Here is a 16,142-nt window from a genome sequence, read left to right on the forward strand (position 1 = left end):
ATACAAATAAAACCACTTTTTTTTACGTTAGTAATTCCTTTTGTGCATAATTTTATATTATTGTTAATAATAAATTAATTAAAGCAACAAAACAACCTGAAGAGCCGGCTCTTTTTAGTGAGCCGAACCGAAAGAGCCGGAAATCCCATCACTACTGGCAGGCAGCAGCTCCCCCCGCCCCCTCGCTCAGCTTGGATCATACCAATATTAGGGGGGATTTATGCACAGTCGTAAATTCCCACAGTGTGCACTATGTGCTTCGAATATTGTGTTTAGTTTTTGTTTTATACAGTTGCCAGGCGCCCTACTTAAATGGCACTCGCCATCAGAAAGGTTGCCTACCTTGAATAATACGTTATTCATGATAGGGAAACATAGTACTGGCAAATGTGATTACTGTGGGGTAGAGGAAACTGTAGAACATGTCATGTTGCAGTGTCAGAGGTATCAGGTTGAGAGGAGACATTTGATTCAAAATCTTAGTAACCTAAAAATCAAACTGGATCTGGTTGATTTGTAGCGAAAGGAATCGGGAAGTAAAAGTTATCAGGCCTTATTTCAGTTTTTAAAAGAGGGGAACCTGTTTGGCAGGATTTGAGAAATTTTTTTTTTTTGAGCGTCGTTCCAGACCATACTCCATACCAGTTGGTGGCGGTAATGCACCTTTCAATTGTTTGCCAACCGCCAATATAACTGTAAGAAAGAAAGAAAGAAAGCAAGAACGGTTGCCTACCCCTGGTCTGGAAGAACAAAATAAACTTCGGGAGAACGGACCAGTTAGTTTTAACAGCTCTTAAATTAACATGAGAAACATTTTTCACCAACAAATTCAGTTCAGTGGGTGGGTCAATGGGTCGTTTAGTAGGTGGTAAAAGTGGGCCTTTCATTTTGTCATTCAGTAGGCAAAAGGGGGTGGAGTAGCATACAGCTACAAGGACATAAAAGTAGCCAACTTGTGATATGCTATGGTTAATTGCCACTCTGTTTCCGCAGGACGCTGACTGAGAGAGAGAGAGAGACGACAACAGAAGATAACGGTTCAATTTTAATGTAAGTACTGTTTGTTGGGCTTTTAAGTGGTTGAACGTGTAAAACTTGCATGTGCCATTCTCCTCGTTTTTAAACTTTAAAACTTTTTTTTCTTTAAGTTTTTTTTTTTGGGGGGGAGGGGGGGGGGGTGGAAGCAAAGTTTGTGTGTGGATGTATTGTTGTTGTTCTTTGTTTGTTTTTTCATACTGTCAAAATAAACTAGATTGATATGCAGAGTTTTTCTCTCTCACTCTCTGCCTCTCACTCTTTATATTTACAGTGCAAACAAGATGGAGAGAAATGTTGTCTATTGACTGCTTTGTAAAAAGCCCCAACAGTCCATTCACACACACCTGAGCAGAGTGTGTGCGAGAAACTGCACACCACAGGAATGTGAGGAAGAAGCTTCCAGAGCCATTGCTTCACAGAAGCTGTTTTCTAATGAAGGTAGAGTCTGGAACTTCTCAGAGCTCCAGGAGTACTGCAAGGATGAAGAATCTTGCATTAAACTCTGCACTCGCCTTCAAACACGTGGATTTATCATCACTGACAGTCCCCAAGCGTGCCCGACAGTCGTGCCCGACAGTCGTGCCAACAGCGAGGTATGATGACCTTATTGCCACTTCCACATATTGGATGACACATACACACTTTCAATGATGTCTTACCTCTGTCACATTTGCAATAGGTCTGATAAGAAGGAAATTCTTGCCGTGGCCAAGAAGGACATTGAATATTTCCACGCAAGACTTTCAGGTGGCGATTGCATCCCCACATTTGCAATGACTACCTTCAGACAGTACTGCGAGGCCATCCTGATTTTACAACATGGAATGACAGCAAATGCTGTTCAAGAACTTTGTGTAAGTGCGCCGCCAACAATAAAAGTGCACGATAAGTGAAATGACAGCTGATGTAAGTCTGTATTTCTTTAAGCTCCAACTTTTTTTTTTTTTTTTTCCCCCCACACACACATACACAGGTAGAGGACTGGATGGCGCGGAAAGCAGTAGCTGATGGTGTTGAGCTGAGTTCCACAGCATTCAGTGGTAACTTGAGGATAACCAGCCAGGAAGAACAAGTAAGTCATTCATTCTCAGCAGCGACTCTCTTCTTACTCTATAGGTACCTTGTGAATTGATTTTATGAGATATTTAACATTGATTCCTTTTTTTCTCTGGAGTTGTTGGACTGCTATTTCATCCGTGCAGTGTCCTTGCAAAATCAAATAGCTGGCAGCGATGACAGGGGCAATTTCTTCCTAGGAGAATGTGGGGTCCCACTGTCCAACCCATCATTAGATGTAAAATGCCTGAGAGCGAGGTGAGTGCTTGACATAACTGGATCAACAGCATATTAAGAAAGATTTGTTTCTTTGATCTGACAGAGAAACCCTAACCCTGTACTCATAACAGTCAGCCACATATGTTGCTGTATGTCAGAGATGTTTGCCCCTTGTATTTTAGCTTTTTCATCTCTCTTGGCTCTCTAATTCATTTGCATGCATTAAAAACCACAGATACCTGAGCACTGAACCTGAGGATGCTATGGCTGAGTCAGCATAAAGCTCAGTAGGAGGACTACAGACACCAGGACAGACCAGGTGCACTTTTTTTTTTTATATATATATAAATATCACACACTACCACAAGTCAACCTGTGTTACAAGTTTTCACATTTAAAAACTTTTGATGGATTTGATGCATCCCCTCCTCTACACCTTTCATGTAGCACATCATCTATGCACCTGCCACACCAAGAATGGGATGCCTTCCTCCAGGCCTTCCCGGTCACCCTGAATGGAGAGCCACCATCCAAACGGCAGTGTGTACAGGCTGGCTTCCCACAGCACAGACACCACTACAAGAAATGGAGGGATATTCAGCTGAAGAAAAGAGTTGGGTACATTCTCGGTAAGGCCTGGGCATGTCATGTTAATGGAGCCTCTTCTGTTGCATTGCTTTGTTTGTTTTGTATGCATTTCAGAATGAAAATACTTTAATAATCTCTAAGAAAACTAGAAAGTGCATTTTCTGAAGAAACTGCAGTGTGAATGCTTGAATCTGAATGTATGCACTGAAATGAATTAATTGCTGAATTTTGAGTTAAAAATATTGAATGAGATAAAAAACAAAACAAAAAAAAAAACGAATTTAACCTGAAAACAAAGGTGCTGAACTGCTAAAAGCTGAAGGTTACACAGAAGAAGGAGTTGGAAAAAAACTGAAAATGTTTTAAATGTAAATTAGAAAACCCTAAGAAATGAGAAAAGAACATTTAGAGTCAGAAAACATCTGAATGAATATTAAAAGGTCATATTCTTTGAATCACTGAATGAAGAAAATGTGATCCCTCCACTTTGATCCACACAGTTTAAAAAGTTTAAATGCCTGAGCTTTGAAAGATACGGTGTTGGAAAGAGAACAATAATGGCGACAATTTGAGGGTAAAATGATGGCTGTGACACTGTGGACACAGCAGCAGTTGAAAGAGAAGTGCTTAAGATGAATCTTGGTACAGTGGCAGGCAGAGCTCGTTAAGCAGGCAGGTGTGAGCCTGGTTGCTATAGTGACCGCACCCAATGGCTCCATACACACGTACACAGACATGCGCCTCACTTTTGCTGCTTAAAATGAACAGAAAAGTCAGGCCGAAACAAATCGTTCCCAAATGAAAAGTAAAAGTCGTATTGACAAAATTCTTTCACCGTGAGCGACAGCAGCTTCTAGTCTACTGAATTCTCAGTTTTCATGCCTGTGGAGTTTATTATATGGACGTGGTGACAGTGGAAAGACACCATGCTCTTCTGATTTTCAAACGAACCTTCTGAGCCATTTTAACATTAGAGTCTATGGAAGAGTTGGAGGGAGGAGGCTGTGCATTGGTGACATTTACGAAAGAACCATAACACCTAGGACAATAGTAAACACATTGGATGAAAGAGGACAGCCATGGCTACGTTTTGAGGGTAAAATCATACCTGTAGAGCAAACGCTGCGGACACAGCAGCAGTTTTAAAAAAGATTTTAAGATTAATTTTTTTGCTCCTCTCACTCTAGCAGTTGAGCTGCCTCACTCTAGCCCCAACATTCCGTCCCATACACACCCATTATAAACTCTGAAACGGGTGAAAAAACATCATGAAACTTAAACTGGAACTGAAGAAAAAGTATAATAGATATTGAAAAGATAAATACAAGTTGAATAGTTGAATGTCTTGTCTTCGTTTTAAAGTTTGAATGGTGGCTCTATGTGAACGTATGTTGAAGTAGTAAGAGTTTAAAAATGAGTAAGTTGAATGAGAATTTGAAGGGTCTCCCCATTGAAATACATGGGAAATTTTTGTTGAATAAAGTTGAATAAAATTAAAAATATAAATGTTAAAAATGAGAAAAATAGAAGCAATGTTGTCCAAAATAATAGGAATCTAACGATGTTTGAATGGTTTTTCTAAGTTGAACGGTTTTGAAGGAGTAGGCTTTCAAAAAACGTACGGAATACAGAATAAAATATAATAATAAAGATTAGAAGAACAATACTGTGAATGCTTTTCAAGCATTCACACTAATTATGTGGGTTACACTTGTGTAGAGACAATAGCAGTAACAGACTGAACTAATTAAATAATACAATACATTTAAGTACAACCCACTCAATGTTATACACCAAAATATACACAGATAGCTCAATTATAAATATAAGGAATATTTTAAGGTACAAATATGTGAAACGTATTTGCATACGTAAAATGCATATGGTTGATTTTTCTTTTTTAAGCCGCAATAATCACTTGCACTATTTCTTGTACCTTGCTTTGTGACCACTTTGTTTAGGTCAGTCAGTTGGCAGAGGAGGTAACCCACCTCAGCCTGCACGTGTGCAGATGGCTTTGGACAAGTAGAAATGGCACACCAACAAGCCCACTGTCAATGCCATCTTGCAGGCCTGGGTCGCTCCGCAGCCCAGTATACAAGACAACGAGTCCCTCATGTCTTCGATTGCAGAGCAGAAGTGGAAGAGCCTGGCTTTGCAAGACTTCGGGGAACGGAAGGGCAAAGGTAAAATGCACACATCATTTAGACTAAACGGTCTTTAAATTGCAAGTGAACGTTTCTAAGAGCCCTGTCATGACCGACGGTCTCTTTCAACTTACAGGTGTGATCGCACTTATGCCTTTCCGCAAAGGGATATCGTGTGCGATTACCACGGGACATACATCAGTGAAGCAGAAGGGAAACGGAGGCCCCAGTCGGGTATCTGTTCTTCTTCAGGGACGAGTGTGACCGAGGTATGTGCATCGATGCCACCGCATTCCCCTGTGCCTGTCATCCCGAAATTGACACCTATGGAAGGCGAATGAACCATTCCCGGAAAAATCCCAACATCAAGCCCCAGAAGTTTACAATGAACTTCCCTGCAGGACCTCAGGAGACAATACTTTTCATTGCCCTGAAGGACATCACAGTTGGTGAGGAGCTGTTATGGGACTACGGAGTAACTCGGAAATCTTATGGTGGTGAAGGGGAAGACTTGGAGTGGCTGGACAGCTGACTTTGATTTTATCTGTTCTTTTCCTCTTCTCTTTGCATGGGCTTTTTTATGCAGTGATTTTATTCTTAAAAAAGCAGCTGTTTTTACATTGTCTTGCCTGTAATTTAAATGTGATTTGAGGGTGTTTTGTTTTGTTTTAATTTACATATTGAAATAAAAAGTGTCATGTTTCCAAATTTTACTCTGCTTCATATTGTATTATATACGTTCACAGTTTCGTGTTTTATTGTGAAAGTCTTGTTTCCATGTTCAGGTTTCTTGTTTTGCTTCCCCTGTGGCTCCATTTTAATTTCTCATCTGTGTTCCCCGCGTCTTGACGACTCCTGAAGAGCATGATGATTAACATAGCCAAGGCAATTATGAAACACGTCAGGTTTACAGATGAATAATAATAAATGTGAGATACTAGCTCTACATGAGTGTCTCCTGCAGTTAATATGTAATACACAGATGAAAGATGAGGTGAGATATCTAGGCATTATCTCTTGTCATTTGAAAGATTAACTATTAACAGAAAATAAGAATATCTCAAATAGACTTAGAACTTTCTATTCTAAGCCAGTTTTAAACAGGTGCCTGCAGATTCTTTGGGAGAATTTGGACAGTCTGTCTGACATCTGTATTGACTCATATTTAACAGCCCGGGTCTGCGCTCAGGTGTCGCACTTTGGATAAATAAGAGCTGCTAAGCAGCTTAGCAGTAAATAAAATGCACAGAGAAGTCTGACGTGAAAGCCGTTTATCAGTAGTCAAGTATGCGAGTCCGTACAGCGCAATCGTTTGACAGTGTACTTGATGATATTTCTGTTACAGAGTTTTTACTGCCACCCCCTCTTAATTTAAATATGAACAGAAATTACACAGATAATTTAAAAATGTATCTTAAGCACGTTGGGACCATTCGCTTACATGTATTATGAAACAGATGGTTTGGCGACAGTGATCCAGGTAAATGCTACATGGACACCTGATCAGAGGACAAGGGCTTAAAAGGTGTCTGTGTGTCTGTATGTTTATGTAATTGTATATATGGAGGACAGATAGCCGCATCGATATGTTGCTCATCAATGACCAGCAATTAAGGGAGAGCTACCAAATGACAGTTTGCACAAAGATGGCATTACATCCCAAGCCTCCACCGTCCCGGTAACAACAGATTACCATGGAGAATATGGTTTTCAGCAGAGATTTCAAAAGGCTGGTAAAGCAAAAATAAATACATAAATAAAAATAATAACAATAATGAAAATGTCATTCTGCCTCATTCAAAATTTCCTAAAACCATACTGGCTGATCAGTTACTGTACAGTGAGATATTGTTTTTCTTACTCAAGCACATAAAGGTTGACTAGATTATAAGAGCGAAAGGTGAGCAGTGAAGCTGTTAGCGTGTTACTTGAAATCATAACAAATGCACTTTATAAAATAAATACCTAAAGGTTTTTCAGAAATTATTACATAGAATAACAAAGCCGTACTTTTACATATACTGAAAACCAAAAAAAAGCTTTATATTAAATGTACATAGTAGTGATGGGTCGTTCGCGAACGAAATGGCTCTTAGAGCCGGCTCTTTGACGTGAACGACGCGAGCCGGCTCCTTATCGCGAGCCGTCACGTGGGTTTTTTTTTTTTCTTTCTCTCACCCTCTCTCTCTCTCGCACTTTTTTTCCGCTTCACTTCGCACCTGAGCCTTGTGCTTTATGCTGGGCAGAGGGGGGAGGGGCGGTAGTTACACTCAGTAGCACAGGAACAGAGCCAGAGGGAGAGAGAGAGAAAGAGAGCCAGGGACAACAACGTCACATTAGAAAGGTATAGTAATCATCCACAACTATTTTCGGTTGCAGATGATAAAGGATTCAGAAAGTTTATTCATGCAGGCCCATATGACAGAGAATATGCATCTTCTTTTTGTTTTCATATTATAATTTATATTTAATTGTGTTGTGGTTTGCAGTGTTTTGTGTTGTTTTCACTTTAAATTTGTAAAAGGAAAAAGCTGAAAATTTAAATAGTTAAAAGTTGAAATGTGAATAGTTGATTTTTGTATTATATGATTTATTTATTACATTTTATGTGGAGTGAAAAAATAAAAGTATATTTACAGTGGCCCCTACAGACAAAGCACATACAAACTTCAAATCACGTACGAACTCTGAAGCACGTACAAACTCCAAAACACGTAAAAACTCCAAAACACGTACAAAAAACTCAGAAGCACTTAAAAACTCAAAACACTTACAAAAGACAACAGAAGTGCTCCAGGATGCTGGGCGCAGTGTTGAGCTTTTGTTACCTAGTGGCTACACAAGCCAGCAAGTACCAACGACCGGATTTGGTGTGTGGTAGTAACAGGTAAATGAACTTTTTTAAAATTATTTGAATATATATGAGTGCCTGTGTATAAATACACAAACAATACACACATGCTTTCAATTGTGTAATTTAAGTGATCTAGTAGCTCTGCTTTGGAAGTTCAGTTCATGCTAGAAATGTGTTTTGGAGTTTGTACGTGTTTTGTCTCTAGGGGCCACCGCATATATTTATATATAAACATATACAAATAAAACCACTTTTTTTTACGTTAGTAATTCCTTTTGTGCATAATTTTATATTATTGTTAATAATAAATTAATTAAAGCAACAAAACAACCTGAAGAGCCGGCTCGGAGCCGAAAGAGCCGGCTCTTTTTAGTGAGCCGAACCGAAAGAGCCGGATCTCTAAAAAGAGCCGGAAATCCCATCACTAGTACATAGGGGAGCTTGAAAGGAGCATGAAGTACAGGCCATTTTAGTGTCTTGAGTCAGCTCCATACCTGGCTGAGAAGGACCATGGGTCAAAGCAGTCTCCAGCACCTGGCTGTGATGTCAGTTGAGAAAGAGATGCTTGAGAGACTTGACCACCAAAATGTGATAGACAGATTTACCAACCTCAAGCTGAGGCAACATAGGTTAAAAGAAAAGAAAAAATCTGCAGAGCCATAGTAGTATCTGCAGTAAAGATCTTTTCATACATTGTACCATAGGCCAAGGTGTCTCCATTTTCTAATTTTTTAATAATATTTTGTACATTTCAAGGACTGTGTATTTTTGGAGTGTATTTTTTATGTATCTGTATTATATTATACATACACATTAAGAGTGTCGCTGAGCTCCAGTCTGTGTGGGATTATACGGTGTGAAACTTGACAGTACAGCTGTTGACTTATGCGGGATTTTAACCCTCGATATAGTGGATTGCCCGCCAATGTGTGTATGTGTTTGTGTATTGCCAGGAGCGGAGTGCGTTTTCTCACGGGAGTGGAGTCACGGTGTGGGAAGAAGAGTTATAGAGTTGCTTTTTCACCTTTTGGACATTCTGCACTGTGTGGGATTCTGGGGAGGAATGACCACATGGTCCACAGTGCCTGGGACTGTACATTGTGTAATTAGGCTTAGCATATGTGACAGTACATGGCACAAAATGAACAAGAGGTTTCCATTTACTGAGTTAGTTTGATCAGCCTCAGAATCACAAAACAACCACAATGAACCAAAGTGCTGAAAAGAAGATTAAATACATAAAAACAGATACAAACGAAAACCACATAAAAGAAGAAGGATTAAAAAAACTTTATGAAAATAAATAAATAATATTATAAAATAAAATCTCACATGGTGTCAAAGGCCAATAATCATCATAACAAAACCTGAATGTTGTCACTGAAATAATAACATACCATCCATTCATTCTCTAATCTTTTTCAGGGTCGCTTTATTTGCCCAAAAGCTGGAGAATTTATTGCTGTACGATGTATATAATGTGCCTCTCTTTTTAAAGCCAAGAAGTCAGTAGTAAACAAAAAACCTACATTTCAAGGTCCTTAATCATCAGAAACGATTAAGCTAGACAGCCAATATTTATATATATGCAAATGTATTAGAAATGTCTGTTTAAACACTTATTATTATTATCCATTAACTATTATTATTTTCACTTTGGCTTAAAAAAATATCTCCCTCTGCTGTTAGTGTAGACTACTGCAACTTCTGCATGAGTGTCCTTTCCACGCTATGGAGAGACAAAGAGTGAAATGGACACAGTAGATCAGTATGTCAATTACGCATTTTGCCTATGAAGTTGGAAAGGTCCCAGGGAGCACAGTGGCCTCAGGGGTGGGTTCGATTCTGGCTTGGATAACGTCAAATCGATTCATTAAAATCCTGAATCGATTTTTTAATATAAATTTATTTTGCCCGAAATGCCAGAATCTCAGGTGAAACCTCACAAAATTTCAACAACCACCAAACAGCTAAGACAGTAAATGAGAGCAGGTACACGGTTTCTGCACAAAGACGTAAACACACAGCGCGCACCCACCGACGGATCAGAATCAGTGAGATGTCGCCTTTCTCACCTGACGGCACGGACATGGTCGGGGGTGAAAGCTGACAGCTGGCTGATTCTGATCTGTCGGCGGGTCCACGTTTTGTGTTCACGCCCTTTTTGCTCTGATTCTAAAGATGTTAGTTTTGTCTCTCTCCAAACAATATTGACCAAACCAGCAGCAAAAGAAGATCCAAACTGCGCTTCAAATAAACATTGTCATGAATTTCCTCTGACTTTTACTGTTTTGCTTCCACCACTCTCAGAAAAATTATGGTTCTTCAGATGTCTTCATGGTTCTTTAAAGAACCATCATACGTCAAAGAACCTTTTTACTTTGTAGATGGTTCTTTAGCTATTACAAATGGTTCTTCATCCTTAGCTATCTGAGTTTGATGGTGTAAAATTGCATAAATATTTATTCACTATAATGAGGGTGTGAATTATACTGGGTGTTTTGTTTGTGTGCGTGTGTGTTTGGGGGGGGGGTTACCTGGTGATTACCCTTAAGAGCAGATGGTGGGATACTGAATATTCAAATAAAAGTTAGAAACACTTGCTTAAAAATATTCTGGTGGCAGGGCTGGGGGCCAAAGCCTAAGGACCCCCACCATCCACCCTGCAAACCCACTGATCACAAATAATGTGGTAACAGAATATAGAATTTATTATTAAGACGTTTATGAATATGGTGAATTTATAAATTAACAATCCATTTGGGGGATATTAGACTGATTCAGATACTGTACTTTAGCTCTAAATTTTAATAAAGTATTACTATTTTCTGCTTTAAGGCATTACTTTTGAGAATATTATACACATATATATATGTATAACTTATTTTCAGAGTAGTTGACAAATTATGCTCCGGTCATTTGATGTTACCAAGATAGATGTCCTTTTGTAATATAGTTAAAAAGAAATTGTACATTTCATTTATCAAACATCATACATTAGGCAAAGAAGAGGTCATTATACTAACAAGACCAGATAATCCAAAGCATAAAATAATCAACATTTATCCGAAGAAGGCTTAAAAGTTAGAATAAACGGTGGTATAGTGGTTAGCGCTGTTTCCTCACAGCTAGAAAGACTCTGTTCAATTCCCGGGGTCAACCAGGTGCCTTTTTGTGTGGAGTTTGCATGTTCTCCCTGTTTCTGTGTGGGTTTCCACCCACAATCCAAAGACATACATATCTGAATGACAGCCCTGCCATGGACTGGCAACCTGTCCAGGGTCTACCCCACCTAAAAAAAACAGCTGGCATAGGCTCCAGCACCCCTCCGATCCTTATGACGATAAAGCGGCTTGGAAAATGAATGAACAAAAAATAAATAAATACGTTTTTGATGTCACAGAGTAAAACAATGTAATGTGCATTTTGTTTTGTTTTAGCAGATCGTGGCTCAGCAGTGGACTGTGGGAGAAGTATCTCTTTGGCTTGGAGAAAATGAATTGGCAGATTATCAACAGGTCTTTGTAGGTGAGCATTTCTATGGATATGCCATATCAGTGTCCACGATGCTCCACAAGAAAACCAACATATGAAAAACTGCTGAAACGTCAACAGATATACCATTTAAGTGAATGTGGATTCTTCATTGTCTGCGGACTAGAAGACTGTCCCAGAAAGTTTTTGTCTGTGAAATCTTTGAAAAATCACATAAGGAAGAAACATAAATATCAGAAACATGGATTAGAGTCTGCCCCAGACTGTGACCCTGTCATCCAGGAAACTGTTGAATCATCTGAACGAGCTCTGTGTGAACTTATAGAGAACTTTGCAGAGACTGTGAGAAAACAACTGGCATTGTTTTCCTTGAATCTTCAAGAGAAAAGTATTGTAAATAGAAAAGTTCAAACATTTGTTCTTAGTGAAGTAGAGTCACTTTCCAAGTCTTTTATTGAAAACTATAGGGAGATATTTACTAAATGTTTGCAGACTCTTAATTTTGATATATCAAGTTTTCATTATATTGATGACAGTAGTTTGGTAGAACATTGCTTCAGTGCAGTCAGCAACACATATCAACTAGACAGATACTGTGTTGAGAAATTAAACCTGATTGAAGCTGTTGAATGTATCCTGGGGATAGATCCTTTTACTGGGAAACAGGACACTTTTCAGTATATTCTAGGGCTGCTCGATTATGGCAAAAATGATAATCACGATTATTTTCACTGAAATTGAGATCTCGATTATTTGACAATATTTAATTAACCCTTTAAGACCTACTATAGAACCAAGTCCGCCAGAGCTTATATTATTTTTTTACATGTTGTAGTGCCATTTGTGGGAGCATTTCAAGTTGCTATACAACTGTTATATCCCATATTTTAATAACATGTATGCATTAAGTCCATAGTAACTACATTAATTGCAAAAAAGTGCAATAAACTACAAAAAAATTGAAAATCGTTTTAGTTTTGTTTTTTACATATATTTCTACTTCGAGAAATTTAAGAGGTTTATCCCTCAAAACTTTAAATACAAAAAAGTTGCAAAAAATAGTTTACAACAACAGGAAATTTATTTTGAGTGTCTTCATAGTTTTATTTTGGAGATACAGCAATTTTTATATACTGCAGGAAAAACGAAAAAACAATCCTATGATGCAAATTTGCAAAGAAAACAGCAGGTGCATCAAAATAAACTATTTCCAGCAGTGCAATTCGAGTTCTAAGCATCCCAGAAACTATTCAGAAAAGTCAAACATGACTTATAAAAATACCAGTGTACAGTTTTTTACTAAGTTAACTACCTTTAATTTAGCAAACTCCCACCGTAAGGGTGTGTTTTAACTGATGAAACTGTGTCGTACTCAGGCTCGGACATCTGATTGCTGCCTTCTATAAATTTTATTGCACAAGCATAAACTAACACCAGTACAGTAACCGTGCCTTTACAGAAGCCAGGTAATCAACTGAAAGACACAAAATAAAACAACCATACAACATTAACAAAGCAACACTATTAATGACAGTACAGTTTAGTAATAGTCATATTTATAGCTTTAACACGTTACTTAGTTAACACAGAAACTCACCAGCTCGGCTTCATCAGTCATAACAGCAATATCAATGAACAGAAGATCCGGCAGGTAGGATCTATGAGCGGCCGTTAATACGTACCATCCCAGACTTACATAAATCACTCCGTCTTAAATAAATTTGTCATTTAAAGCAAATATGAGTCTGGCTGATAATAAATCACAACAAACAAATTGGCATGTTGGTAATATGGGAAAAACCACACAACCAGTATAGGCTTTTAAGGCCTACAAGTAAAAAACTACATTTTCCGTGAAAATGATGTCACTTCCGGTTTCGGGCAGGAAATGGCGGACATACGATAGTTCACGCTGACGTCTGTTTCACTGTGGGAAGTGTTACGAACAGCTGATCGGATCGGCAAAACGTGTTTCTGGAATATTATGTTCTTGTTCCTGCAAGCGCTTTTTATGCAATTTTTGCAAAGCTATATGCGGAAGGAAACCGTGACCGAGGACAAGCTGATGGCATAAGATGTAAGTACAACTCCTCCGGTTTCATATGCAAAACAAATTATTGCGCTAGCTTACGCGGTTCCGGTTCTACAGGGATTTAAAGGGTTAACAATAACAATGTATTGAATAATGATTTTAAAAAATAATATAAAATAGTTTGCAACACCACTGAAGTTTTTTTTTACCTCTCTTTTCAACCAACGGCAGTCACTCTCCTCTCCAAATAACTTCTGCTTAGCTTTCCAAGCTTCCCTCGGGCCCTGTCTTAATTGTTGTGACACGTGTTCGAAATGCAGAGAGGTGCGCTGGATTTGCCACACGGAGCAGCGTGAGAGTAAAGCATGAGGGAGGGGCTAATAATCGGCTCAGTCATTTTTAATGATCGTTGAAAGCCCAGATCGTAATCGTGATTAAAATTCGATTAATTGAGCAGCCCTAGTATATTCCACTTCTAAAAGTCTTAGAATTAATATGTAATGATCCTAACATTTTAAGACAAAATTTTAGGCCAGATCCCCGTGCTCCTGAAACCTTTACAGATTTTAGTGATGGGAAAATTTACAAAGAAAGTGAATTTTTTTAACACAGACAACCCACATTTGAGAATTCAGTTGTACACTGATGAATTTGAAGTTGCTAATCCAATAGGATCAAAGACACTTCTACATAAAGTGTCTGCATTTTATTTTACTTTGGGAAATATTCCACCAAAAGACAGATCTGTTTTAAGACATATTCATCTGTTGATACTTGTCAAACATAGATTGGTGAAAACATATGGATTTGAGAAAATATTAGAACCATTAATTTGTGACCTACAGGTTTTGCAAGAACGTGGATTACGATTAAAATTTGAAGACAGACAGTACTGCATCAAAGGTGGTCTGGCCGCAATATCTGCAGACAACCTAACCTCTCACACACTTGCCGGTTTTAGCTGCTCATTCAGTAATGGTAGAATATGCAGGTTTTGTATGTGTCATTACGAGGACCTGTCTAAGATCATTAGTGAGGGAGATTGTATTCTTAGGACAAAGACTGTTCATGCATACCATCTGCAATGTGTTGAGGATGACCCCCACTGTAGGTCAGTGTATGGTGTAACTGGCCCATGTGCCTTCAACAAGCTGTCATATTTTGATACCACAAATGCATTCCCACCTGATGTAATGCATGATTTTCTTGAGGGGGTCATTCCTCTTGTTTTGAAGTCTGTTTTAAAAGCTTTGCTCAATGACAAAACCGTTACTATCCAAGAGGTTAATGACAACATAAGGAATTTTAGTTTTGGACAGAATGACTGCACCTCCAAACCTGCTCTAATACCTGAGAAGGTAGCACTGGATGGAAATATCTCTGGAACTGCTGTTGAGAAATGGACATTATTTAGGACTCTGCCTTTCCTCATAGGCTCCAGGATTGAAAAGGGTAACAAGTTTTGTCAGCTTTATCTTTTGGTTCGAGAAATAGGAGAGATTATTCTTGCTCCAACCATCAAAGATTTAAAATGGTTCTTTAAAGAACCACTCAGAAAAGGGTTCTTTAAGATGGGTCTTTAAAGAACCATTTGAAAGACCTTTTTAAAACTAGTTCTTCAAAGAACCATTTTAAAAAAGGTTCTTTGAAGAACCTTTAATGGTGCCCCAAAGAACCATTTCTTGATTGTTCTTTGGGGCACCATTAAAGGTTCTTCAATGAACCACTGAAAGAAATGGTTCTTCAAAGAACCATTGTTTGAAAGGTTCTTTGTGGCACCACAAAATGTTCTTCTATGGCATCAGTCTAAAGAACCGCTTTTGGTTCCAGTTGGCAACTTTATTTTTCTGAGTGCATGATAAAATCTCTCTCTCTCTCTCTCTCTCTCTCTCTCTCTACTTCAAGAACAGTTTCCTGTCTAAAAATCTATTTTCTGCATTATTCGCTTGCTTGTTACGCACAAGTCTACCGTTGTTTACAGCGCTGTCGGCCGCTGTTTTATTTTCCTTTTACATACTTCTGAAAAGAAAACCTAATTTCTGCCGTTCAATACTCAACAAATTATGCAAAATGCAAAACGCTTAGCTGTGTCTCTAATAAAACCGCTGTAACTTCAGAGGTAATGTTTATAAGTTGATTAATAGTTTTCTTTCATTTTTGATGTACTGCAGAATATTTTTATAAAATCCCAGGCCAGGAAAACCACCTTCATGTTTTTCTGTGTTTTATCTTGAGGTGCTTTGACACAAAGGCATCTGCTGTGACGCTAACACATTTGATAAAGTCTTGCATTTGTCAGCTTCCTTTTTATAGATACAAAAATTATGTAAATGTACTGATCTGAATTATATTTCTGACTGTCAAAATTTCCCAGATTCAAATCTAATTGAATCAAATTGAATCGATTCGAATCGTGGATCGAATCGATTCGGGACCTTGTAAATCAGAATTTAATCGATTCTAGAAATCAGTGACGATACCCAGCCCTAAGTGGCCTCCATCATCTATAGATGGAAGACGTTTGGAACCACCAGGACTCTTCCTAGAGTTGACTGCCCAGCCAATCTGAGTGATCAGGGGTAGAAGAGCCTTAGTCATGGACGTGACCAATAACCCGATGCCACTCTGACAAAGCTCCAGCATTGCTGTGTGGAGAATGGAGAACCTTTAAGAAGGACAATGACTTCTGCAGCTCTCCACCAATCAGGCGTGT

General features: G+C 38.5%; 1 protein-coding gene across 1 annotated transcript; it reads left to right on the forward strand.

The window, feature by feature from the left end:
• Window positions 1-295: 295 nt before the first annotated feature.
• LOC147335896 (uncharacterized) lies at window positions 296-2,955 on the forward strand. Its single transcript, XM_086287566.1, has 7 exons — window positions 296-1,050; window positions 1,310-1,631; window positions 1,718-1,892; window positions 2,012-2,110; window positions 2,213-2,352; window positions 2,549-2,632; window positions 2,761-2,955. Exons 2-6 carry the CDS (start codon window positions 1,471-1,473, stop codon window positions 2,592-2,594), a joined length of 621 nt encoding a protein of 206 aa, XP_086143692.1. The 5' UTR covers window positions 296-1,050; window positions 1,310-1,470; the 3' UTR covers window positions 2,595-2,632; window positions 2,761-2,955.
• Window positions 2,956-16,142: the final 13,187 nt, after the last annotated feature.

Source organism: Aulonocara sp. 'chitande type north' Nkhata Bay, linkage group LG3, assembly GCF_057382095.1.
Source record: "Aulonocara sp. 'chitande type north' Nkhata Bay isolate Kocher_YH1m ecotype deep benthic linkage group LG3, A_spYH_male_GT1.1, whole genome shotgun sequence".
Taxonomy (NCBI): domain Eukaryota; kingdom Metazoa; phylum Chordata; class Actinopteri; order Cichliformes; family Cichlidae; genus Aulonocara; species Aulonocara sp. 'chitande type north' Nkhata Bay.

Excerpts from the sequence above, each read along its gene's own strand:
- LOC147335896 (XM_086287566.1), top strand. The coding sequence starts at position 1,471 with ATGAAGGTAGAGTCTGGAACTTCTCAGAGCTCCAGGAGTACTGCAAGG. Across the intron at positions 2,111-2,212 it reads TAACCAGCCAGGAAGAACAA|TTGTTGGACTGCTATTTCAT; the intron begins GTAAGTCATTCA and ends TTTTCTCTGGAG. Across the intron at positions 2,353-2,548 it reads GTAAAATGCCTGAGAGCGAG|ATACCTGAGCACTGAACCTG; the intron begins GTGAGTGCTTGA and ends TAAAAACCACAG.